Source organism: Pygoscelis adeliae, unplaced genomic scaffold, assembly GCF_000699105.1.
Source record: "Pygoscelis adeliae isolate BGI_AS28 unplaced genomic scaffold, ASM69910v1 Scaffold797, whole genome shotgun sequence".
Taxonomy (NCBI): domain Eukaryota; kingdom Metazoa; phylum Chordata; class Aves; order Sphenisciformes; family Spheniscidae; genus Pygoscelis; species Pygoscelis adeliae.
The window spans coordinates 189,363-216,100 of NW_008825230.1; the positions used below are offsets into that span (position 1 = coordinate 189,363).

Consider the following 26,738-nt stretch of genomic DNA (forward strand, 5'->3'; position numbering starts at 1 on the left):
GGACGGAGGGGCGCCCGCTCCGGCGGGGAGCTGCTCCCGCTTCGTAAATAAATCAGTCTTTTATTTCAACGCTCCACCCTCCGCCCCGCACCAAAACGCTCCCTGGGGAGCGTTTGAGGCTCTTTTTGAGCCTCAAGAAGAGCCCAGCTAACCTGGAGGCGTACCAGACTGCCCGTCACCTCAGCTCCTCAGGGAGGCCAGAAGTCCAGGCAACGCAAGCGCCGTTACCTGGTGTTGCACTGCACTATCCTTGAGGCGCTTCACAGGAATTATGGAGGAATGGAAAAGAACCACAGCGCACATCTGCTATAAGTTTTATTTACACAGGAATTGTTACTAGTGGTCTTAAAGGAAGGCTTGATCCTTCTATTTACAGTTATATACAGATTTATAGTTGAAAAGTAAGAAAACTGTACAAGATAACACAAAAATATAAGACAAAATTGGATCCAATTAAAGTAGTGAATACATAAGTTAAGAAAAATCTGACATTTAAATTTAAAACTGTAATGTTATGAGTAGTATATACGTAGTTTTTAAACCAGATAGCAACGTGAGTTACACCACACTAAATCTTTACCCCAATTATGTCGACTCTGCTTTTAAACACCAGACAACTGGAAGCCTCCCGCACTTAAAAATACATAATGGTAATTTTTACTTGATTTCCACAGAGGGACCAGTTACAAAAACCCACATGTAAGGAATTTATTTACATTAAATATTAGCAAAAATGGACCAAGAGAGTGCAAGTGTTCCTCACCTGCAGTGCTATCCATTTTAAATTTCCATCCCCTACAATCACAAGTTGTTGTACAGCATCGTTGAGAATAGGAAATGTTTGAAAATATCTGCCGTGACACATAACATATGACCTTATGTCTCACAGTTAAAAGATGTTAAAGAATTAAGTATCACTAAACCAGATGCTTTTTGGATTTCAGTATTGCACGCTAATAAGTTTCAAAAATTACTCTGTCTGCATTATTCCAAAGTGTTAAAAGTGGCTGCTCCTTTGACAACACAAAGTCTACAGATAGCTTTGTCAGTTTCTAGTGTTCACCATTACATACAAGTATTTCTTAGTTGGAAATGACTCGACAAAATAAAACTTCTGGTGGCAAAACCCTTTCACAGAATACCCACACTCCATTTTTAATAAGCTGCACAACCAATACACCAAAACAAATGCTTAACACCACTGGCTTTGAAAGCTGTACACTCTGAAAATAATAGCCCTGATCTTACCACTGTTTAAAATTCAGATGATTTTTGCTCTAACAGGTTTGGGCACAATAATTCCACAGTTCCTGAGTTAATTACATTTGCCCAGACTGAAGAATGAAGCTGCAACTTAAAAAAAGAAAACAAACAAGTAAATAAGACAATACCCCTTCCCAAATTTTAACCATCTTGCACATAAACATACCAAACAACCCTATTTGGTCCTCAATACTTTCAAATGGTTAATTTTGGAGGTAATATTTGTACCAAAGCATTTGGTTTGGATAGCAGTTTTGGGGCCTTAAGATTTAGCATTTCCCTCATTCCCCCCCCCCCCAAAAAGTGCCTTTGTGGTATTTGTAAAAAAAGTTATGCCTCAAAATTTTTTTTAAAGTACCAACAGAAGTTATTACAAATGTTTATTGCATTGAGCTGACTCTTCTAAAGTATTAAATATGAATTCCCCTGCTTCTCAGTTTCATAGGTTTTAGTATTCTGTGTGAAAACAAATCTTCCCACGACAAAAGCTAATACTGGCAAAAGGATGAAGATTTCATCAGTTCATTACTCCACTGAGAGCTGTGTCGGTTTTCCATCTCATTTTCACATTTTCTATAGTGCTTTTCCACATAGAAGGGATGTGAAAACTCCTTTGTCATCAAGTGGTTTTCCACATTTTCAATTGACCTCAACATTACGACGATTAGCTTTTCAGTGCTGGGCTATGGTTCTTGTCCCCTTCTTTGTTGTCCTTCATCAGTGAGGCAAATACCTGGAAAAGGAAGTTATTTAATGAATATAAAAAAGCCAGTCTCAAAAAAGATCAATGTTAACCACCACAATATTAGTATGGAGATTAATTTCTAGAATGAGACACTGGAAAGGAAGTGCCCATTGCTCAGAAGTCAGACATGCAGCATAAAGTAGTCATTAAGAGAAGTGCCCCATGTACTCATGTGCTGACATGTCTGTTTTGATATATATCTCATATATATCTCTCTCCAAGAAACTCACCTGTGCCCATTTTTTGTTACTATTCTGCATCTGAATAGCTGCAATACAACTAAAAAGCTTTTCTGATGTAATGTCTTCTGGAAGTTTTGTTAGAAACTGCGCTATATGAATAAAGTCCATCTGTAGGAGAATATCTTCATATAACCGAAGGATTCCTAAACCTGTCCTAAACAAAAATTCTTCTCCATCTCTACAGAAAACGTCCCAGACACGACAGGCCAGATCAAGTGGTAATGACTTGCTGTAGAGTGTAAAAATCCTACAATTGAGAAAAGGCACAGTTATAACTTTAACCTACTTCAGAAAGATGAAAATACAACCTCCTTTAAATCTCAGTTACATTAGCTGAGAGTGAGCAGATGACAAATTATTTCATATGTTCTTATTTTTTCCATATTTCAAAGATCCAAAAGTCTCCAGTTTTTAAAGTCAGAATTCCTGCTCTGAAACCCATCTCTCTTCATGCTACAGGAAATCCTCCATTTGAAAGCCACCTCCTTTAGCAAGCTCTGGCTAGAGAAGTTAAACACCTTTACACTCAAACAGGGTGTAATATACAAATAAGAACTTAACCCTTCCCATTCTTTAAGCCATACAGTTTAACAGCTCTGTTCATCATTTGTTTTCTAAACTAAATCTAAAGCCACAAATCATCTCAATAGAAGGCTACATCCCACTAATGCACTACTGAAAATTCAATAACTACATTTCCATGATACATTTTGAATTTCTATTCACATTAAAAATGGCCAAAAATCTAAAGACAGCTGCTGTTCTATTCTTACTGGGAAGAGCCCACTTGCATTTCTTATTGCAAAGTTTATTTTTAAAAAGCATTCGTTATACATGGGCAGAGAGATCAGTCTGCTGTACGTATCATATTGTAGAACCGCTCCCATAAATTTGTAGTGGTTCCTTTGATACAAAGCACTGTGTTCTCTCTTTCCCCATTATTCCTGTTGGGAAGTGGTTCAGGATCCTCAGAGCACTCCCTACCGTAGACTACCACAACCTCTTCTACTCTGCCTTTATAAGAGGAGACTACTCTCTATCTCAAGGCCATCTTTGGAACGTGCAGGAATAACAATCATCTTTTCTCACAGGTAATTGGAAGCAGAATATTCTAGTGCTTTGTACAGCAGCACTATTTCTGCAACATATATACCTCTCTCCATCTGCCTAAACTCTCAGGACTGCAGCACACTCCTGACTCAATGCTGCTATTGTATAACCTGCTCCTGCTGAGACTTACTGCTTACCGATAAGCTGCATCTTATAGCCCAAGTTCTTCATTCCCAAGTACTCGGATGACGTGACGCTTTTATATTATTTAATTCTACCCAATTCAATTTACTCTATTAGAAACTTCTAACCCATATAATAATCCTATATGAAGCACATCCTTATCTACACACACTGAAGAATAGACATTGTGTATTTGGCAGCACTACACACACTTCAAGGATGCTTGCATTACTGCCTTCCATTACAGGCACATAACGCAGTTTGGTACTCTCTGCTTTAGAACATTCATTACTTCAAAATGTTCACTGTATTTCCAAGTTTATCCCTTCCCAAAACCAGGTCCTAAATTTCATCCTCCTTCTGCTTTGAAGTCCATATTCCTATATTCATACTTTCTTTAGTAGCTGATTATGTTCATTTCATCAAGTCACTTACAATCAGTCATTAAAACAACTAGAGTGTAGTAGCCTCTTCTCCCTTACTTACATCACACATAGCTGACTCTTACCTGCAGCAACAAGCAAAGGAGACACACAGGAGTCCTGCGTGCTCCCTTTCTATCTGAATAGATGTCGCTCCTAATCGCAGTTCATAAAATTTAAATCCCGTCAGAGGAACTGCAGTTGCACGAAACAGTTCACAATTTCACAAGACCTAGGAAGCTGAGGTACACAAACACCTACTGAATGCTTTTTTTATGCTGTATTTCTATTGCTGAAAAACCTATAGCAAAATGGAACGTGTTCCAACAGTTGTAAGGTTAGGTTTGCTATGTTCTCTGAACTCACCAGTCTATCAAATATATGTCTGGAGTAAGACTGTATGATTTGAAATGAAGAAACAATTTGGGAAGATTTTCTTCAAAGAATACCTCAAAGGCTGCAAAGTATTTCAGCATCTGTAGAGACAGTAAAGCACCTCATAAGCAGTCATCAAAAGAATGTTTAGCTGTAAAATAACACAAACCCCACCAAGAATTGAGGATGTCAACATAGCACAATGTGACTTCTTAGGATAAGTACAACAATTAAGTGTTTCTAGAGGAAAAATCAAAACAGTAGGATGTGTTCTATGGATTAGCATCTGGTATTCTCAGTTTTGTAACCACAGGTTAAAGTTCTCCATTATTCAATAGGACAAAAGGAAGTCATCAATTAATCAACTATGCTTCAAGGCAAAAAAACGTTATGGTTCAAAACCAGAAAACTCTGTGCATACCATGCTGTGATCCACACGGAAAAAGGCCAGCTGGCATGGCTTGTTTAGAAGATTAGCAAAGGCAATGAAAGCATCTGCCTCTTCCAGATTGAGAATGAGCACAGCAGCAATGAAGGACATCCCTTGTACCTTCAAGTGGGAAAAGCATCGGGCAAATATAGGTGAGTAGGTTCAGTACATCTTATATCTTTGGAAATGCAAATATTTACAGTTTGCAATATATCAAATACCATTACATAACATTTCCAGATGAACAGAAACAATACGGATAAATAATTTTTATGCATGCAGGCAATTTGACTTCAGCAAGACAGTGTTTCTTCAGATGCCGGATTTAGGTGCTTGATGGAAGTTCCGGGAGGTCTCACGATCACCAGTGCTTAGGACTTGGAATGCAAGAAAGTTAAAACCACACAGGCTGGACGCAGAGCTCATAAGAGACAAAATTTGGCCTTAAGTTCATTGTTAAGCTATGGGAAAAGCAGACATGGAGAAAAACCTCACATATGGGACAGTTTAGACCCAGACAGATATGTTGGAATTGAGACAAAATTCTGTTTCAGAACAGTCATTAGTATCTTTCCACTTGCCAAACAGTATTTGTTCACATACATAAAATTACTTTTAAGTGATTAGCTACAATGCAAGTTTACATTTTTCCATTATTCTCTCAAAAACACTTTAGCTTGCAATAAAAGTGAAGACCATTATTCTTGTAGTTAACTGATGATCTGAATACTCATTATTATAAAAAAATACTGAATAGTCATTATATAATAAAAAATAATTTTGCCAATTTCAACTGCAATGATGATTTCAACTGCAATGCTGTTTCTAGGCATTTATGCTGCCTGCTCATTTAAAAAAAATGCACTCAGTATTTTAACTAGGGAAAAAAGTATTGATATGCACCAAAACCAGTCCTGCAGCTTTCCATTTTTGTGGGATAGATGGGTGTGGAAATAAGATTATATTAAATTTACTGCCATATTAACATTAAAAAAAAAATCTACGATCAGCAGTGTCCAGGCTAGCTGTGTTCCTAATGAAAAAGAGAAGACCTATCCATGAAAAATTGCTTACTTGCCTTTTAAAACTCCACCCTGGGAACAAGCAGTCTCAGAACCTGCAGTTTGTAATCTCACTTAAAGAGTATGGGAGGGTCTCCAAAAATGAGGTCACAGATGACAGAATTCAGGGCTAAAACATTTGAACATGAAAAACCAACTAGATATTGATGCAGAGTCCCAAGCATGTCTCATTTAGAGAGGAAAAACACACCCTGTGCTAAATAATGCTTTGTTGCATGGATCAGACTTAAAACTCTTCAAGTTCTTTTTAGCCCAGAAGCGATTAGAGCTTGTGAAAGTTGTTCCTAGCTGCCACCAGGAACAAAGAAGAAAAAAGCATCGATTTGTTATTTAACTGCTTCTGTAAGCTGACACCATTCAGAAAGATGTTAGGTTTAGTTGGTTTGTTTGTGGGTTTTTGGCAGTTTTTTTACGGGCTTTGGTTGGTTGGGTTTTTTGGGGGTTTGTTGTTTGGGTTTGTTTGTTTTTTTTTTTAACCACAGTAACATTTGCTGCAAACAATCTTATCTTCACTGAACTCAGATGGAGCAATTAATCTTTGACAACAATACACCAATAAGGAGTTTCTGGATTTTAGGATGTGTGGTAGTGAAGCAGAGTATCACTATGGAAATGGCAGCAGTGGGAGCAACACTAAGACAGAACAGGCTAAGTGCTTACTGGAAGTCCACTAGCGTTTTGTTTTTTTCTGTAGATACCATGGGTCTGTCAGAACTATAATGCCTTGTGAACACATCCATTTAAAATTTTCCATGCAAGCCAGATAGTATACTCATCCTTGACATTCAGTACATTTTCACCTATTTAATTATCTCTAAGAATTACCATCATTGTAACTGCTATGAAATAAGTGCCAAAGTTGAATTAAATTTTTTTTTTAAGTGCTAGTAGCATAAAGTTTAGATAACCTACTTACTTAATACACTCTAATACCTGACATCTTAAGCTTTTTTGCCATGTTATAAACATTTTACAGCAAATACTTACATATCCCACATCCGGTCTGTAACATGTATATGCTCCTAAAACACTATGCAGGAGATCATGATAAGGACCACCCTAATACAAGGGGAGGGAGAAAAGAAAAAAAAAAGGTTGGTTTTTTTCCAAAAATCACTGTATAAATATAGGAAGGTAACAAGCCAGTATTTTAAGATGCAAGTGAAGCCAGTGAATTATTGCCTCGTTCACATCCAGAATAATACCCGTTTTTATTCTAAGCATTACCATGTATGCTTTTGAGATGTTAAAGGAAAAGTAACAGACCCATAATCCCATGGAACAATTCAGTGGAAATCAGCATGATGGAAAATGAGGATATCTGGTACACATCCAGCATTGATTTTTCCTTTTCAGAGACAGTGGATGTTTTAATTCTTAGTAACACAAGTTACTGTATTACAATAGTGCATGCATATATTATATCTATATAAAAATCATAAAGCCTGAAAATGTGTACTAAAACACATCAAGATTTCTGTAGAAGCAGTAAGAATATTCTCATTTTTGCATGTAATTTCATAAACATTAATAGGAACCACACGAATTTTTTCCAGGAGAAAAAGCCTTACAGTCCATTGTTAAGTGTCCCTACCTTATTCTCATTTAAAAAAAAAAATATTACTATTTGCTGTTGTATGTAGAAGAGAACTAATTTTACTTTTGTTGCTTTATACAAACAACTTCTAAAAGCTATTCCATATTTAGACAGCTAAGTTTCTTTTCTTGTTTAACTATTCAGAAGTTTAAAGTTGTCATAACTAAAGTTACAGAAATCTCACCTTCTGGAAAATATACAGGGATGGAAATGTGCGTGATATATCCAGCTTAATTAGCTCCAGACTGGCCTCACGATCAGCAACAGATGCACCTGCATCTGCAAGCAAAACCAATACTTACTAGAACTGATACATAAATTCTACAGACTTCAGAATAAAACTGCCATAGGCACATAAAGACTTTCAGAATCTAAGGAAAAAAGTTACCTAGTTCTAATTCTTGGGGTGCACTTCTACAGCACAATACTTCAACAGCTAAAACTGTCCATTGGTACCCGGTATATGCCATCAATTCCAAAAAGTGAGGGAAACGATCAGTAATTACTACCTGTCTACTCATCCTTTTTCAAGTCATACACCTTTACACCATTCAGACTTAAAACCAACAAGTTACCTTTTACTTCTGTGTAACACTCTATCCAGGCCCAGACTGGCCCTGCGTTCACTAGAATTTGAACTTTGCCCAGCCCAGTCCTCAAAACCCTGTTTTCTGTCTTATCTTCTGCTGTGACTTCAGTTACTGAGTCTGTGTAAGAGCACAGAGTGAGAGCACTGTTCTCGATCTAAACGTCATCCAGTGGGATCTCACTTTTCAAATTTTTCATTCCTATTCTGCTCATTTGGTGGCTTATTTCAATCAGCAGCATTGAAATATACACTAGAAGAAAAAGATGAATGACATCGTTATCACAAGAAGCCAGCACTTCTTCACCTGCAAAGTCATGTATATTACTTTTGAAGTCATGCTTTTCTCATGCCCCACTTTTACTGAAAGTAACTAAAATATACAGAGAAGCTTCCAGAACTGACCACACAGTTACGATCTGCAGAAGTTACACTACTTACTGAGCCAAGCTCTCGTTTGGCTCAGTTTTTTTGCATCCTTAGGAGTGGCATTCCTCAAATAGCAAGAAGGAAAGCAGCATTCACTCAAGAACCTCCAGAAGAAATTCAGCTGGGCCTTGAGTTATCCCTATCCTGTCCTCTACATAGGGACATGATGCAAATACTAGTAATAACGAGGAGAAAAATACACAACGCTTGGGGAAAAGGCTCTTTCAGAGGGCTTAAACCAGTCAAGAGCCATCTGGGAAGTGGAAGATGGCAGAATTCGATGAATAGGCTAAACAGAACCTGCTCTGCTGAAGCCTGGAAAGCAGCATTTTCTTCCAGTCCTCCTAAAACTTAAGATAGTTGCATTCAAGAGTGAGTGGGACTGCTGCAGGCTGTGTTAGGGGAATTTGGGAGAAAGGCAGCCATTATTATCACACAGGAAGAACATACACAATCTGAAATAAAAAGTTCAAGAACTGCTGCTTGATCCCTCCTTTATCTTCCAAAAGGAACAGATATTATATTGGTTAATTTGGGACCATTTCATTTGCGACAGTATCCATTTAGAGTATTCCCAAGGAAGATTATAATCTATGGTATAGAGCATAAGAAACTCTGGATTTATACAAGAAATTCAGTTCAACTCCAAGAGGAGTCACCGGGGGTCTTTTGAACACATCTGACAGATAACACATCTTTGATGAATCTCTTGTTCATCATTGTTGATGAATGAACACATCTTTGTTGAATCTAGGACACGAAAAGCTACTTTTCATGCTTTAATCTTTATCTGCCAAAATAAAGTGTTAAAGATGTTTGAACAGGAAAAACCTTCAAAACTACTCTAATATGTTAAATGAGGCTAAAATAATTGATCTTCCAGACTTTGCTACCAAAGATTAGTAATAAGCACAGTGGGCCGGCTTGCTTTTCAACCAGAGATGAAAATCCTATTACTGTAAGTTCTCCCTTCTTGCTACATTTCCCAGAACATCTGACACAATCAAATTGGACCCTTCCCCCTCTCATTCCCATCCAGAACTACTACCTTTCCAAAATAAACCAATTGCCTAAGCCTTCCCCCACACTCAGCCCACACCCCCACAACAAAAGAACAAACAAACCACCACCCCACAAACCAAGGGGCACTGCAAACGTGTTTTCCAAGGATAAGCATATTTACAGTCATATTTACTTGTACAAGTTTCAGATGAGTCACAGAGGTAGCCTAAAGTCGACAAATAATTTACAAAGTAGCCAATTAGGACAGGCAAGAGGAAACAAAAAAGTACTTCTTGCATTACAATGGTATTTTCTTTCCCAAAAAAAGAGACCATCTCAAAAAAAAATAGTTATTTCATAGCAGCTGGTACTGACGGTATCACATAGACAGCATTTAAAAAAGTAACTGTTAACAGCACAAGGAATTAATGTTTATAAAAAGGATGTCTCCACCATTAAAAACATCATTGATGCTATTTTTAACAGGGAGAATAGCCACAGGAAAAAGCAATATACCAGTGATAAAACTCCATTACACATACAAGTGTGCTAACATCCCCACTTAATAGATCAGGGAGGAAAGGCCATCTGGGCAACCAAGGAAACCCAAGTGGGATACAAGTGTATAATATATATTCTTCACCTTTCAGTTCCACAATCAAAAAATAGAGAATAATTCTTTCTTTCCCAAAATCATGGAAGGGATATCAACGTAAGAACCATCTAAGCAGAGCTAAGCAACAGCACACATTGTAATTTAGTTTCCCATTTCTTCTTTTTGTATTTCATCTAAAATTTTCATGAGAGCTTAGTCCTGGTATTTCAGGAATTTGGAAGAAAACACATTCATTTGGAAGTGAACTAGCACATGCAATATTTTAATGCATCTTTTATTGATACATTAAATACTGTTAAGCCCCTCACTCACTGACTTGTTACAAGAAAGCAAACATTTAAGTAGGGAATGACTCAGAGGACTTTTAACAAGTATTCCTAAACTTGTGAGACTTTCTGGGTTTGTAAAAGTGAATAAGAGGCTGTCTAGCATTCAGCAGATCTCACCTTCTATGTCATTCTCGGAACTTGTCTCACTGAAGCTTTTCCATCGTTCCTTAGCTCTCGACAAGAAGATTTCATAAAGTTCTGCAAGAAAACAAAACCAACAACAAAAAAGGAAGAGATAAGTAAGACAAGCACCCATCCAAAACAAAAGCACGCTAAGTATTCTTGGCTTTGGTTTTGTTGCTCGGTTTCATCTTAACCACTGGGGGCAGGGGGAGAATCTATTAGATGGTTACCACTAATCACTGGAGTACCACTATACACAGTTTTATAGTGTGCACTGCATTATGCTTTCTTCTGTGGTGAACATGCAAACTACAAGAGGGAAATCAAGCCTTAATTAATTCAGATTTTTATTTTTGTGAATGGGTTAGAACGCTTCCCAGTTCATCAAAATCATTAGTTATGAAATAAAGCAATTCCCCTTTCCACCCCCTTAAGAAAACAAAGCTACAAATTCTCAATTTTAAACATAAAAATAATTTCTTTGGGGGGAGCGCAACCTTAACTCTTATAAGACTAAAATGTTTTTGTAAGCAGTTTTTGAACCTTGTTTCCATAATTTACCAGGCTATGACATCTAATTGTGAAAAACACCTGTTCCTAAGGTTGTGAAATGCAGTTCTTCAAAAAGCAAATATACCCTGCTTTAGGGTTTTTTTTAACAAAAGTTTAAGTTTTTCTTTGAAAATAACCAACATAATTTTGCATTAAGGTGTGATTTGTTAAGGCATACCAGGAGTGATATTTAATTCATTTCCCACAGCTAGACTCCAAACCTTCCCACGTACGCTTGGGGGTAATCCCTGCCACCACAGCTCTCGAACTCTTCGGGTAGCACGCCTAGGATAGGGAAGCAGGGAAAAAAACAACACCAAAACCAAAAGGCACATATTGCACATCCTGTTTTCTAAAATCATTGGGCAACTTGCAAGCAAAATAACATACTATTTCCCAAATCAATATTCAAGGATCTCTGCTTATGCTAAAGCCCCACTAAAAAACCCCAAAACATTAAGCTCCCAGAAAGCACATTTCATGTTGCTCTGTAATGACCTCTCACTATATCATGGCAACAGAAACTGACTTGACAAAACAGAAAGGAAAAGGAAAGTAAGGTACGTGGTTCCTCTGTTTCTAGAGGAGAAACAAGCCAGCCTTGCCTCATGTACACAACAGAACTTTACTTACATGCCTTCCCAGTTAGGTAGTATTTCATTGACCCAAATCACCATAGCACTAGCAATATTCTCTTCTTGCTTGAAACGCGCTCTCATTATTTTTTTCCTTTTATGTGCTTCTTTAATTTCTGTTAGGCATAACATGTTAATAATTCTGTATTAGTGTATATAAATTATTAGGTAAATATTTCAGCTATTATCTAATTATTTAGATGTCTGAAAGATCAAGGGTAAACTACAGTTGCACATGAGCTAGCTGGTACTATTTCTGTTGATTGTAGGTGTATTTCTCAGGAAATCTTTTAATTTAAGCTAAGTTATTCAAATACACAGGGATTTAGACAAGAAAAAAATCTGGCTAGAAAACTTGTAGCACTTTTTCCTGCAGTACACAGAATGACTAAAAGGCAAGCACATCATCAGCGCTGTTTTTCCTGTAATGAGTTTCACACCCCGTTCTACCTAAGCCTTACTTATTACTTAGACTAATCAGCATTAATTATAGATAAAATTATTATTCAAAAGTGCAATTCTACATCCATTTTAAAATTATTCAAATTTTACTGAAACTTCCACCTAGAAGGATTATGTATTTTCTTTTCTGGAAAGGACCTAAAGATCTGAGACAAAGCCACAACGCTGAACAAGAGAAGAGTATTCTGCCTTCTGTTAAAAAAAGGATCATTTGTAGATTCCCTCTTATTAAAAAGGCTAAAAGAAGGACAGAGCAGTGCTTTCTTGACATCACTAAGAACCACTGTAAAATTGCAAGACATTTTCTATTTATGCATGCATTAGACACATCAACAGAGTAAACATGCCATCCCTGGTAAACTGATCAAGCTGACCAGCTTAAGTTTTTACTGAAGCTTTGTGTGTATAACAATAGTTAATTTAATGAATTTAAATTATATAAATATATAAAATATATATTTAAATATATTTATATTTTAAATATATATTTTTATATTTTAAATATATAAAAATATATATTTAAATTAAATAGGGCACACATACTAAAACACTACACATGGCTGACCCTCCAAAGATGCAGTTAGAGAACATGGACCACAGAACACACCTTACAAGATGCACACCACAAGAGAAGAGTGAAATGAGTTGTCAGATGCCTTGGATTTCTTATTACATCTTTCAGAGTAAGCTGCCACAGATCCATAGAGGCTCAATCAGTTCAGAAGCTTGTATCTCTGACAACAGCCCAAGTAAAACATGCAGCACGGATTCTTAAAATAGCTTATTCCCTGAATACTAGGCACGAGACTACAGAAGCCCTTTCAACAACTATTCATAGATTGACACAGTACCAGATGCTACAGATCTGTTTTTTTAAATTAAACATATCTAGTGGGAGTAGGATCACACAGGTACAGCTGGTTGGAAAAACCCCAAAGTTTTAATCTGTCTTCACATTGGAATTGATCTCAAATTCCTGAAAAAACAGATCTTTAAGCAGTCAGCTTTATTATACTTTGGCTCTCAGTGGCAACTGCAGCAAAACAGCTTGAAAAAAAGAGTCCGAGTACCCAGAAAGATTCTAGCTGATCACATTATACAAGCAGTTTAAAAAAAGTCATCAAGTTCCTACTTAAAAATTAAAGAAAAGGTTAAACTGACTTCTGAACCTAGTTATGTTCACTGTGGTGGAATAAGAAAATGATTTGATAATTGAGTTCTGTTTTAAACTGTGTGCACGTATGTACCAGAGAATAACCTAGATATTAAACAAGGTTGTTCTTTTACTGTACCTACTAGCCAGAAATTATTGTTGCCGCTTAGTTAAAAAGAATTATAGTGATTATTGGCAGTTAACATACCTCGTTTTTTTGCCTCTGCCACCATCTCATCATATTCTTGTCGGTGACGTAAAGCCTCCTCCACTGATTTGGCAGGAAGATTTCTGAAAACAAGTTGTTCCTGAATTCAATACACACAAATGACGTTCTGAACCATTTCAAAACAGGTTTTAATTTGGCTTCTCTCTAAGGTGAGCTTTGGGGTTGTCACACTACCAGTGTTTCAGTAACAGCAGTAGAGAGCTACCAGATGCTTACTGCTTCTGTTTATTAGTTCTCCTATAGCTTTCCCCAAAGCAGTGTTATTAGATTTGTTGAACATCTGGAATGATGCTCAGATGAAGTCTGCATGAAGTGACAAAAGGGAAATACTGATATTCCATACAGTTTAGTCCAGTGCATTTCTGCACACGCATATTTTAATCACTAAATATACCTGCATATCGATGCTCCATTTGCTCATATGAAATCTATGATGATGCATTTTCAATAAGAGGTAAAGGGTTTTATTCATTATAGTTAGCACTTTAAAACTCCCACAAAAGAAGATAGGTTTACCAAAGGATGAAAGGGTAGATCCCCATTTATGTCAGAGCTAAAGCTAAGGAAGCTTGCTGCAGTGCTACCAGTTCACTAGCTTAAAACGTGGTTGTTCTTCGGCTGCATAGTGATCCCCTAATTGCCAAACACACGCTTCCTTTTGACCAAGCAAACTCATTCCAAAACAAATCAGAACACAATGTTTGTCTCAGTCTCTTACCCAATCTCCAGTCTACTTTGGTTCAAAATAAACAGAAGACAGTTCTGTCATTTTAATACTAAAAAGGTTTTCCATCTCCTCTTACACAAGCAGAAAAGATCACTTTATTAATATTTCCAATGAAAGTGAGAGCAGAATATATTTTTCAAGGATAAGGTTGTGGCAACACATTACACACTTGGGATGGCACTCCCATTTGAAACAAGTGGAAGTGTCATTTGTAAAAGCATCCTTATGTTAGTTTGTGAAATTGCGATATTTTGAAAGTACAGAAAAGCATCAGCAAACCTGTTACTGCATATCTTACTCTCCACCATACAGTAAAAGAAATAATGCATTTACACAAAAATAATCATAGCAATCCATACCTCCATTCAGGGTATTTCTGTCTGAGCACTGAATGAGCTTATATACCACTAGAGACAATATCGAAGGAAACTCTGTATGTTGTATTTTTCATTTCCTAAGTAGAACTGATTAGAGCAAACATTTAACACAGTGCCATCACAAGCTTTCTCAAGGTGCAATTTGAAAAGCTTTGCTCCATTTGCTTTCCTCACAGCATGTGTTCCTAGCCAGCAGGTCCTCTTCTTTCCTTCAAATTGCTGAAGACTGTATAGCTGAAAAAAACTGACCAATTTATTACCCATTTTTCATTACTATTCTTATTTGTACTTAATGCAGTTTTTGTTGCGTCTTCATCTGCTGTTGCCTTGCCTTCAGTTGTAGTTTTAAGGAGTCATGAAAACATAACTGGAACAAGGGCAAGGAACAGTATCAGTGAATACTATCATCTCGGTACCAACAAAGCGTTTAACTGTAGTTGCCAAATACAAAATGAGCATTCAGCATTTGTGACAGGAAAGTATTTTTTGCATTTCAAAGGCAATTGTTCCCACTTCTGCTGTTACCTACCTAATACTTTTTCTTTAAAAAAAAACACAAAACAACCCACAATCCTTCTGGTAAGCCAAATCCAGGTTTACTGAAGTTAACAACTGCCACTGTTAAGTCTTCCCAACTAGTCTAGGAAATTAAGTTTCCAGAATGGGGGAAGGAGAAAGGAGTGCACACTGAGATGGCAGGGGGAAAAAAAAAAAATCCATAAGAGTCTCAAGGAATTTTCCTGATTAAGGATGCCCACAACACTTTCAGACAACTGTGATATACAGTAGATAACAGACCGGTGGCCCCATTACAGCGAGAAAGAATTCCTCATATAGACTATAATATACTTAAAAGTTCTTTTGAGGTATTTGTTAGGCTATTATCTGGGATGGAATAATCCAGTGATACTTTCGTGTAAGACTTGTGAAGTTTAGCTCATCAGAAGCACATCTAACAAATTCAGTCATCATCAGTTCCACAGCAGAATCATACTTACGCTGGTCGATCCTCCAGAATCAAAGCAGTAGTTGAAAGTGGTTCAAATTCAATATTTTTACGTCTTGCTGATGGGGGTGGAGGTTTATACATTCTTCCTGTCCGTGCTTCATATTCCTAAACAACATTATTGATAAAAATTGAATTTCAACTTTCAGCCTCACTTCTAATATTACTTGTTTAACACTTATTAAATAATGTTGAAATATATAATAATAAATAATTTACGATAGCAAGGAGCTAACATTACAAGTTGAAATTGTTTATAGCAAGACAGTGCAGCTTTCCAGGACTGTTAAGTAAAGATGAATGAGGAAGCAGTTTCTTGTATCAAATTAATCTTTGTTCTCTTCTAGTTCAATATTACTACTGAGCATCCAAGGATCAGTTACAGGTAGGAAATCTGCATAACCTCCCCAAACTAATTAGCGCGTAAGTATATTTAAGTTATCTGTGAAGCTGACAAAAAACCCAACAAAAACCACTAATCAAGAACGTGTGTGTCTTCCCATTTCTTTCCTTTTGATTCTAGCCACCCTTAAAGATCCGGTACCCCTCACGTTCCTGAAGCCTTTAGCAAGACCATCAAACCCACATTTATCCAGAACTACCTACACTATACTCAGTGACAACATAACAATATTTATCATTAAAAGTCTGTTTCACATGACTTTTCTCAGAGGTTAAAACATGCAATCTACTTAGAAATATTTAAGAGCATTTAATACACAGAAGATTCTGAGGAAGAAAGAATCCAATTCCTTTTTCCACAGAGCAACTCAACAAAACAGAAATACGAGACGGTCTTTAGGAAGAAGGCTAGACAGAGCCAGATGAAAACCTCAGATCTCACATTCCCTCTTTTTTAGCCTCTGTAAATAAAAATTTACTGCCAAGTTCCTGCGAAACCCATTCTTACAATCCAGCAACTCTTAAAAGGTTATCTGTGAGAAGACTTCCAACTTACTCCCAAACCAAGTTAGCTTGTGGGTTCACAATCTCCTTAGGCATGAAGGCTAAATACTAGTTTCTCTGCAAGTCTTCCACATGCTGGAATTCAAAAATACAATACTAAGAGCTGAAAAATCATTTTTTAAAGAGAACAAGTTGAAGGTACTTCAGTAATGTACTTTCACAGATCACACAGCTCTATGCTTAAGCACAGCCAAGTGAGCTCTAACTTGTACAAGCTTTTTTATCTAAAGAGAGTTTGCTCTTGTACAGCTGTTACTTTAATAATTGTACAAGTAAATTCAGTCTCAAACATAAAATATTTTGGTTAATCTAAGTCACCAAAAATAAAAAATTGATCAGTTACTAATTAGGTCATGTATCTTCCCAATCAAACATAACAATCTTCTCTAGAAACTGCTCCCAAATGAATCTCACACCTAATACATAGCTTCTTGTACACGTTAGTTCTCCCAGGGAGAAACAGAGGGCTTTACACATTCAGCATTCATTGATAGCGTTATAGAAACAGAGCTGACAACTTTAAATCTATTATGTAGCTTAAAAGTTCAGTACACAATTGACGTCCATAAAGTTAAATGGGGAAAGACCTCTTACAAACATGATAATGCAGCCTCAGATTTCCAGAGAAGACAAAGAGTTTGCCCAACAGTAAGGTGGCTTAAAGCTCGCTGCTCAACAGTCTCCTTACCCTATCCCTTTTAATGATCGCTGACAAAATATCTGTTCTTCCACACTGGGCATAATACATTAAATGATCCAAAAAGTATAACCTCAGTGAAGTCATGTTAATCTCATCTCAAGAGGACGTTATCACAGAATCATCGAGGTTGGAAAGGACCTCTGGAGATCATCTAGTCCAGCCTCCCTGCTGTAGTTGACCCTGCTTTGAGCAGGTTGCGCAGGGCCTTGTTCAGCCGCATTTTTAATATCACCAAGGATGGAGACTCCACTCTTGCTAGGCAGAGGCTACAACACCCGGTATTCCCAAGTGGTTTCCGATCCAAGTACTGACTAGGCCCAGCCTGCTAGCTTCAGAGATCAGAGGAGGTCGGGTGTGTTCACAGGGGTAAGGCCATATGCATTATATGCCACTATACTTTTCAGATCGTAAGGAGATATCTGGACTTCTTGCCCTTTTCTTTTTCTAGTTTGTGGGAGTCAGAACAATAGTTTAACTGACAAGAAAAGGTGATTGCACCTCCACAAAACAAGCCAGAGAATGGTTTTGAAACAAACATTCTCAGTATCTTTTGAAGTGGTTTCCACCCTCACCCCCAAGTCTTCAGCTATCCACCCTTTAACCGCTGTATCATACTCGGCCCCATGGCAGCATAGCAAATAACTCATTTTGTTAGCATCCTGGAAAGACAAGCACAAGTCTATAGCAACCAGCCTACTATTTCAACTAGAGGAGAAGCTCTGTTGCTTTTCTGTCTTCAAGAAAAGCCCGAATATGCACCTTGTACAGAAAAAGAGTGAGCAACTGTCATTTATACATACATGCACACTAAAAACCTAATGCTTTGTAAACACAATGACTTAAAAGTTACTAGCCAACTGTTCTTTAATATAACTTAGTTCTAAATATTTCTAAGTCTCTGGCCAAGAACAGTGGTTATACAAATTTTCTAGACCATACTCCTTTCCTGAAGGGTAATTCAAGACAACTTTTGATGGAAAATAATACGCATTCAACATCATTTGGCACGTTCAAACAAGTATCTTGAACATCCGGACATACAGGATTGGTAGAGTTCTGTTGTAATTCACATAAGCACGAGAAAAATCAGAAACCCAACATTCATTGTATGAATGAATATGTATATTGTTAAGCCTAAAATTATTTCATTCCACCTAAAACCATAGAGACATTATAGGCACTCCTGCCATGCTTTATACCTCAGGCTACCCCAGCATATCCTTAAGTTAGGAATGCATCCTGTGATAGCACGCGGAGGTCAGCATCCAGGCTGCAGTAGCAATGCCATCCCTCATACTCTTGGTAGAAGTTCTGATTTACTTTCACACTTTCCAGTACTTTGTAACAGGAGCCACAAAAATCAAGTTCATTTAACGGTCAGAGATGAGGAAGCTCAAACGGTACCAACCATTTCAACACTCCTACATACCTAATTTGTATGCAAGTTGAATAAAAAAAGCATTGCAAATTAGAAATGAAGCCACTCGCACCCTTTTATTACAAGCAACACATTTGAATGGTGCTAGTGCTTCTGGCTATCGTACATGCTAAGAACTGATATACTATTTCCAAAGCAACAGAGAAAAAAAGAAAAAATCTTCAACTTGGATTTCCACAAAAGGCAGAACTCATCGCCCAACTGTGTTTCTGGAAGTAAGTACACTTCACAAACAGTTGTTTTTTTGCAAGAAAAGAAGGCATGCACAGAGAGGGGAAAACTGTAAGCATTACTAAAAAGAGTCAAAGCAGAGACCAAAATAGCTTCAAGCTCAAACCGTCATGGCTGCACATTCCCCAAAATGAAATATATTCCAAAGTATCAGAACTTCCCAATGTTCCCAAGATGCTTGCTCCTCAAGAAGCCTGTGCTCTAGGAAACTTACTTGAGGATTAGATCCCAGAACCATCAGACATACATGGAACTCACTAGCTTGTGCAAGTAAAATATCAATTTTTTTCTGGAATATTTTGTATTACTAGATGTAAGGAATCCAATAGCCTTAACCATGCATTTGATGTGGAATCTAAAAATCTTGGCACAGGACAAAAAGCTTGAGCTGACACAGAATTTCACTTCCAAAGATGTGAGCTAATACTCTTCCATAACAAGGTAAAAATACAAATTAAAGTCAAATGTCTTGGCAAATGCTTAACATGCAGGGCATATGCTAGAGGATAGAACAGTTGACAACTAAGATTCAAGACTATGTAAGACCTGTTTATGTAAAAAAAAATAATTTTGGAAGCGTCACATGTATGGTTTCAGTAGTTTAGGGAATGTAGTTAAAAATTCTTTATTGCAGCATATCTGGTATTTATTAAAAGATACGGAACATTTCACAATCCCAAAATAGATAAAGAAAAACAAACCTCAGCTTTAATAGAAAGTAAGAATAGCTATCTCCTTATTAAGGCTGGAACTGCATCCTCTCATCTACTGCCAATAATAAACCTGTTAACAGGCTAAAAGCATGTTTTTCCTGAAAAATGCTGTGACAATATATTTAAGACCACTTTGATATGTGGAGGGACTTGTATTTCAGTAGGAATAAATACCAGAAATATAGATAAGCCTATTAACCTACAGACAGGTAACACAAATGGGGCTGGGGAAAAAAGTCTTTTGCTTATAAACTGCCTTTGTGCTTAAGAAGATAAAGATATCATAGACTGTAACTTCCTTACACACACACAAAAAAAATCCAACAAAAACACCCTGGTGTTTTAAACAAAAGAAAAAATAATAAACCTGCACAGGTCTTTATTGCCTGCACCTTTTTGATATCTACATGGAAACATACGAAACTGAAGTTTCTTTCATCCTTCCTCAGAAGAACCATACAGGACAGCTACACCATTCAGAGCTATTTTAGATCTCTCTAAACAGTACTGGATTGCACTGTGTAACATACACATAATTGCCCATAGCTGCTGCTTCCAACATCTAAGCAAACTAACTTACGGAAAGGAAAACCAGCTGCATCGCAGCATTCCAAAAGCATTAGTTGACCCCTAAGTAGGGTATGCTTGTGGGGATAAAGTATTTAACTAAGTGTTCACATACTAATTCAATTTTAGAAGACAAACTTGCATCTACAGTGCCCAAACTATAGAGCTTTAAAGGCATAATATTGACCATGAAATTTAATATGCATCTTGCTGTATCCCAGTTTTGATCTATCAACAATAAAAGCTGAACTCCTGGAAATGAGTAATAAAAGCCTTGGATTACAAGGATTGTGAAAGTCCTCAGTCCTGGAAGTACCAATTATACAGATTAAGCACCACAGATCCAATTATGTTTTAGGTATGCTGGAGGAGAAAGTGACAGGCTGGGCAACACTGAATTAGCTTTCACTATCTTAAGGATTGCCTCTATTTAAAGTAGATGTCAAGGCATACTAATACTCCAATTAAACGAAGCATGCACCTTGTGTATTACAGTTTCTTCTAACATGCTTTACCCCCTCCAAATTCTAAGCCTGATACCGAAAGTGGTTTTATTCAATCATGACTGCTGTTGAGGAAACAATGGGTATTGCCATATATTCCGAAAGTGATTTTAAACCTCTCTCCCCTCTGCACACGTGCAACTCTGGAGCAGATCAGCCTCTAAACACATCTATACAATTATTTTCACAATGTTGTACAGCTAACTAGAAATATCATCAGAAAGATTATTTCCCTTCATTTCAAGCAGAGTTGATCATCCAAGAATGGGAGCATTAATAGAATCGCTTAGGAGGGCGCCCATCTACATCACTTTAATAAAACTAATAGAAAGTTTATGTAAAAAGAATTTCTGCTAACGCATAAGGATTCCCTCTTATGTCATCATGTGTGTCCCCCCCAGGTTAAATGTTAAAATTGCTGAGCTAGAACTGGTTACAAGGTGATTAAAAACAAAGAAATGCTTATAGCAAGAGTAGATATCACTGAAAAATTCTGCGACTCATAAACTAGACATTTTCCCAGAACTAAGAATGCCAGATGCTATCAGGACAGCCAGAACAGTACATTCTTTACTAACTTGCAGGTGATATAGGAAGAAACTATATTGAAGGAGGGAAAAATAATAATCTTCACGTAGTACAAGAGAACAACCAAACAGACACTGAAGAGTTTCTAGGTCAACCTTCCAAAGTAATGCCATCCATCTCCAATTGTTTATTTATTTTATGTTTTCCTCAACTGGATATTTAACAAGTTGCATCAAGTTCCATCTTTTGTTGTTTACAAAAGAGCATGAAGCCAGGGGCTTCTGGGCCCAATAAAGAAGAGCCAAGAGTGGCTGGACCATGTAACGTGAACTGCAGGCATCATATGTCAACTAGCGGTTATGTTACTGCTCTGTTTCACAAAGCCAGAGTTACAGATCCACAGAACTAAAAAGCTAACTTGTACTATCCCTGTTTAACACAGGGTGTGGGATTACATTAAAAGATTTCAAAGTAACAGGCATATGCATTGGACCAATTTCAGCAGGGTACCAGTCACAGCAAATAGAAGACATAACAGCATATAACAAAAGTTTCAATAGCTATACTTTTCTAGGTTTCCAATTTCATACTGGAAATAGCAATTAAAAGCATCTGGAGTTCTGAAGTGCCACTGTTAACAGCTTGTATGACTTAGTGACGGGGAAAAAAAGATTCTAGGAAATCAATTTTCAAAGCTAATACGAGGTGCTCAAAAATATTACAAATTAAGCCTTTTAACAACTTTTACCATTAAGCAAGGAGGCACAGCAAACAAAGTAAATTACTGTCAAGCTATAGCATTACCTATTTCCTGCTATTGAAGAACATGCAATATAAACAATAATAAACAATTATACTCTATCACTTTAAGTTGTTAGTGAGATTCATGTGTGAAGTTTATTTGCTTATTTTACTAATGGTATCTAATGAGTTGATGGTTAGTGCCATAAAATATTCATGCTACTGTGAAAATGTGATGTTTGTTCTATTTTAATGAGTGCTACATAGTCCCATGCATGGCATTAAATACAACTAGAAAGAATATATATTAAATTTCATACCCCTGTGTTTAATAGACTGAGAGCAGATATTGACGCAAGACTGCCAGAACTGTCATCCTAATGAGAAAAACAGAAGCAAAACCTTAGTGAATAAATGAAGGAAAAGACCATTACAATATAGCAACATGCACGCCAAAATTTAAATTCACATGTAGAGTATTTACACTCTATGTTTGAAGAAACATAACATGGCTGTTCCTCCTTCTTCTCCAGGCCCCAAAATACACAAACACACATACAAAGACTTTCCACTTGTGCAAGATGTCTATAGACATCTATTGGACTATTCTTCTGTTTTAATTGAAGTTCTATATTTTCTACCATCAGCACCTTTGCCTGAAGGGAGATCATCTTCCATGGCATTTCGCAGGTGCATGACAAAAGGCGTTCCCTGATACACTGTCTCTCCCTAGGCCACATCACCCATAGAAGTTAACACTTATTTAAACACTAGCCTTGGAAGATATGCTGTTAAAAAGGAAAGAACAAAACATTGTCTATAGGCCGACACAAGAAAACAGAAACTGTTTGCTCTGAAAATGAATCTTGAAGACCTTGCCCTCATTCAGCTCACGTTAGATTGCATCTCACACCCAACTATATCTTCACCTATAAGCTAATTAGCTTTAAAGCTTAAAATGAATACTCAGGAATAGTACTCGCACTGTGGAGAAAGGGAAGAGAAACATAACTGGACTTGGATAAGCATTTGGCAAGAAACAAAATACTAGGTAACTTTCAAACAGAACTTTCACATAAGTGTTTGGGTTTTTCTATTTAACATGAGAGGGTAGAAAACGTCATTAAATAGCACAGTGACTTAGAGAGGGCCTTTCAGTCCCCCACCTTCCCCCCCGCCACGTTATAATTAATATTTCTAAACTGAAAGCTCGAAAGTGGACTACACCTCAGCCTCACTGGTGAGCTGATGAGAACTAAGATACATTTGTAAGGCTTTGAGAAACAGTCACTTAAATTAAGAGTAAGATTCTAAGCAGCGATATGAAACCCCTCATACCACGTTGCAGCAAGGCAATCGGGCAATAGCATGCCCAACTACAGGAGACCCTGTACAACCACAGCTCTGCAGGTTTCCATTCAAAAGTCAAAACTGGTTTTCTAATGGAAGAGCCAAGCAAGCTTAAAGACATTGAGGTTGGGGGGAAGACACAGCCATTGCTTTTAAGCATTGGATTACAGCACCTGGAAGAAGGAAAATAAGCTTTTATCATGCCTTCAATGTTATTTCTGAACGTATCTGCAGTGTTCTTGTACCATGCATACCTCAGACTAATGAAAAGCATTTTAAAGGCTTCTTTCTCCCTTACCATACTATTTTATCTTTTTCAGTACTGAAGTACCATGCCAGCCTCAGAAGGATAAGGCTTATATTAAAAAAAACACCACAACACACAAAACACAAAAAAAGTCCATAAAAGACAGCATCTTTACCACCTGAATATTTTTGCTAAATCCTATCCTTTTGGAATTTGATACAGCCTACCTAGGCAATGATTTTGCTATCGCAGCACCTCAAGCTCACCAGCTAGGTCTGCTTAACCTGCAAAAGCTCACTTCTTAAGAGAAGAAAACAATTATTTTTATCTATGCCATCCTTTGCTAAAGAAATTCAAAGGCCAATAGAGGGGGAGGCATCCCATCAAAAAGAGGATCCAGAAGACCAAAAAAATCTAGTGTCCTACCAAATCAAAGTAAAAGAAGTTCTATCATTTTTATTACCTCAAGATTGTTTCTATATTCTTTGTTTCCCTAAAACCCAGCAACTTCCAACGACAGAAATGAAAATACGTACAATGCTTATGCTTTCTTTTTCAAGCTTTAGGAAGAGAAAGTTTGCTTCAATACTCTTCGTAGTTGACCTCAAAGACTTTAAGAAAAAAGAAAACTCAGCAATCAGAAGAATTCACATCAGCAGAGTCAATGCCTCTGCGGTGTTTTCAAAATATTAGTCCCATGCTCACTGTAGAGTACTCCCCTGAAGATACATTTGTGCCACCAACATAGCATTGACATCATGAGAAGTTCTCCTTGACAAGTTTTCCTTGTCAAAGCAGCTGGGTAAGCCCTGGTACTAGGAGATGAACTGTATTTTATGTGCTTTATGCAAACAAAAGGAGAGACATTTGTCTCACTGGGGTCCTACCGGTTTCATTACCATTTTACTGACAAGATAGTAATTGCAAAAGTCTAAAACACTGTGGAATGCCTTTGATTTACCTCTAGCATAGCGTTTCACTGACTACATGTGTGACTCTGGAAAGATGGTGGACATTTCTTGAGAATCTGACCGCTACAGTGTCTACAAAGAAAACCATCACAGCCTTCTCACTGCTGCTAGTAAACAAATTGTTATTCAGGTGTTACATGCTCCTTGCAAGACCAAATACCCCCATTTATTGTCTGTCCTGGTTTCAAGGTAGTTTGTTACCAACGTATTTCTACCTATATCTGCTGAACAGGCAGAAGTCTTGCCTTTCTCTTCTCTCCAGTAGTAGTGCAAGACGAGCCAACATGACTTCTACCTAGATAACTGTCTGCTGAAGAACTGCTCCTATGAAAAAGCATCTAGCACTGTATTTACCTACTTCTTTCAGATATTCAAATCCTTAGATTTGTTGACAAACATGCCATATACACTTTTTAAGCATTAGGAGCTTCATGCATTTTTAAACCGAAACAACAAAGATTGGAGGGAAGAGTTAATATTGCAAGTTAGAAGGTCTGAGTCGTATGAAAACTGATTCAAAATGCATGTTTGTCTGAAGAGAAGCCTCCAACAACTCTTGTCCCTGGGTGCTGTGCTGATTCAGTGAATGCAATTTCTCCATTAGATTTCAGACCGGAGATAACGACATCAGAAAAATATGCAAGTGAAGACACTGGTTTTTTAGCCCTCAAGTACAGTATTTTACTTTTTTTTTTTTTTAAGATTTCAGAGCCACCCAAAAATAGTATTTTCAGAGGTTAGTTGTAGGACAGTGACACAGTCATCAAAATCAGAGTTAGTATTTAATAGACTGTCTAAAATTAATACCTTCCATTTTGTACACAAGGTGTCAGCTTTTGTAAAAGATGGCTTTACTTCACTTCTGAATAAGCAATCATTTCTAAATCACTGCAAGGTTTTCATGGTGTGTCAGATTTAAATAGAAGCTTCCCCCCCCCTTATTTAAGGCTGTCACTGACAGTACTTTGTTAAAACTGACGTGTATTTCCATATTTTGAGTTTACTTTAATTCAGGCATATTAGGGAAAAAATCACCATGCTCCTTTAAACAAATTAATAAAAAGTATTCAAAACTGCTTTAATAAAAAGCAAGAGCTCAACTTAATGACTTGATATTCAGAATCATTTTGATCATAGATTAAAAGCTCTTTTCTTTAACCATAAGCACAAAGAATGACATTGAGCTTGTATTTTTAAACAAAACTTGCACTTCAGTCAATACACACCAAAACGTTATACATCAGCCCACAAGTCGGTTTCTGCTTTAAATGCTTCTATATTAAAAAATTTCGGCAGTCTAATTTAAAGCAGATTTCTGTACAGACTGAAAAGAATTTACCAGACTGATCATTAATGACCACATACTTCTTATAATAGCCAGTTTTATTAGCTGCAGTTCATGAAAAAAGGCACACTTCCTAAAACCAAACGCATTTGACATTTGCAGTCCTAAGGAGTTGCTATTTTCCCTTTTTAAAAAACAGCGAAGGAAGGAAGCCCAGAGGAGGGAGATGTCCAGCAAAAGAGTTGGCCTCAATCACATCCTGCTTGGGCAGCTCTAAATCCAAGGAGAGCCGAGCGTGCCAGCAGCTGCGAGCGGGGAGATGCAGCTGCCAAGAACCTTCAACCTCTGACCCAGTTCGAGCTAGAGCATCTCGCCCAAAGCATGCTGATGGCAGCACAGCTGCGGGGGACTCTGCCATCTCCCCAGCCAGACAAGCCCTGCAGGTTGCTTTTCGACTAAAATATTTTTCTTCTTCTACGTACGCTAAGAAACTTGCAGAGACATTATTTACAGTAACGTTCATTAGACAGTCTCTGAAGGCAGAGCTGGCTAGCATCGTTGTCTGAAAAATGTCTGAACCAGTATCCCAAATTAAGTTTCCAGCTTTTCTTGGAAGTTATTCAAGATATTAGAATCGCTACCTGACTTCTCTGTAGAGGCAATGTCTAGTTGATAGACAGTGACTGGGAGCCACAAGCATTCATTTAAATGTAATTATCAATTTACTACATCATTCTTACCAAAACAAAGATAACACAGGAGGCTTCCATCAGCCAGGATGGAAACAGGGCATGTGAGCTCTACCACCCTTTTGACTATAATCTACAACGATGCCATTTTTTTCTTGTTTTACTAATAGGAAAGTACTTTAAGCTTCACAATA

General features: G+C 37.3%; 1 protein-coding gene across 1 annotated transcript in view; it reads right to left on the reverse strand.

Moving 5' to 3' along the window:
• Positions 1–302: 302 nt before the first annotated feature.
• TBC1D12 (TBC1 domain family, member 12) overlaps positions 303–26,738 on the reverse strand; it is a gene marked incomplete at its 5' end in the record, with an annotated part of 29,350 nt that continues 2,914 nt past the window's right edge. The window contains 12 exons of the mRNA XM_009329290.1: positions 303–1,996; positions 2,239–2,497; positions 4,272–4,381; positions 4,702–4,830; positions 6,780–6,851; positions 7,574–7,668; positions 10,469–10,549; positions 11,205–11,311; positions 11,660–11,777; positions 13,485–13,567; positions 15,608–15,723; positions 22,323–22,379. Coding sequence (XP_009327565.1) covers positions 1,928–1,996; positions 2,239–2,497; positions 4,272–4,381; positions 4,702–4,830; positions 6,780–6,851; positions 7,574–7,668; positions 10,469–10,549; positions 11,205–11,311; positions 11,660–11,777; positions 13,485–13,567; positions 15,608–15,723; positions 22,323–22,379 — 1,296 coding nt within the window. The remainder of the gene's footprint in view (positions 1,997–2,238; positions 2,498–4,271; positions 4,382–4,701; positions 4,831–6,779; positions 6,852–7,573; positions 7,669–10,468; positions 10,550–11,204; positions 11,312–11,659; positions 11,778–13,484; positions 13,568–15,607; positions 15,724–22,322; positions 22,380–26,738) is intronic.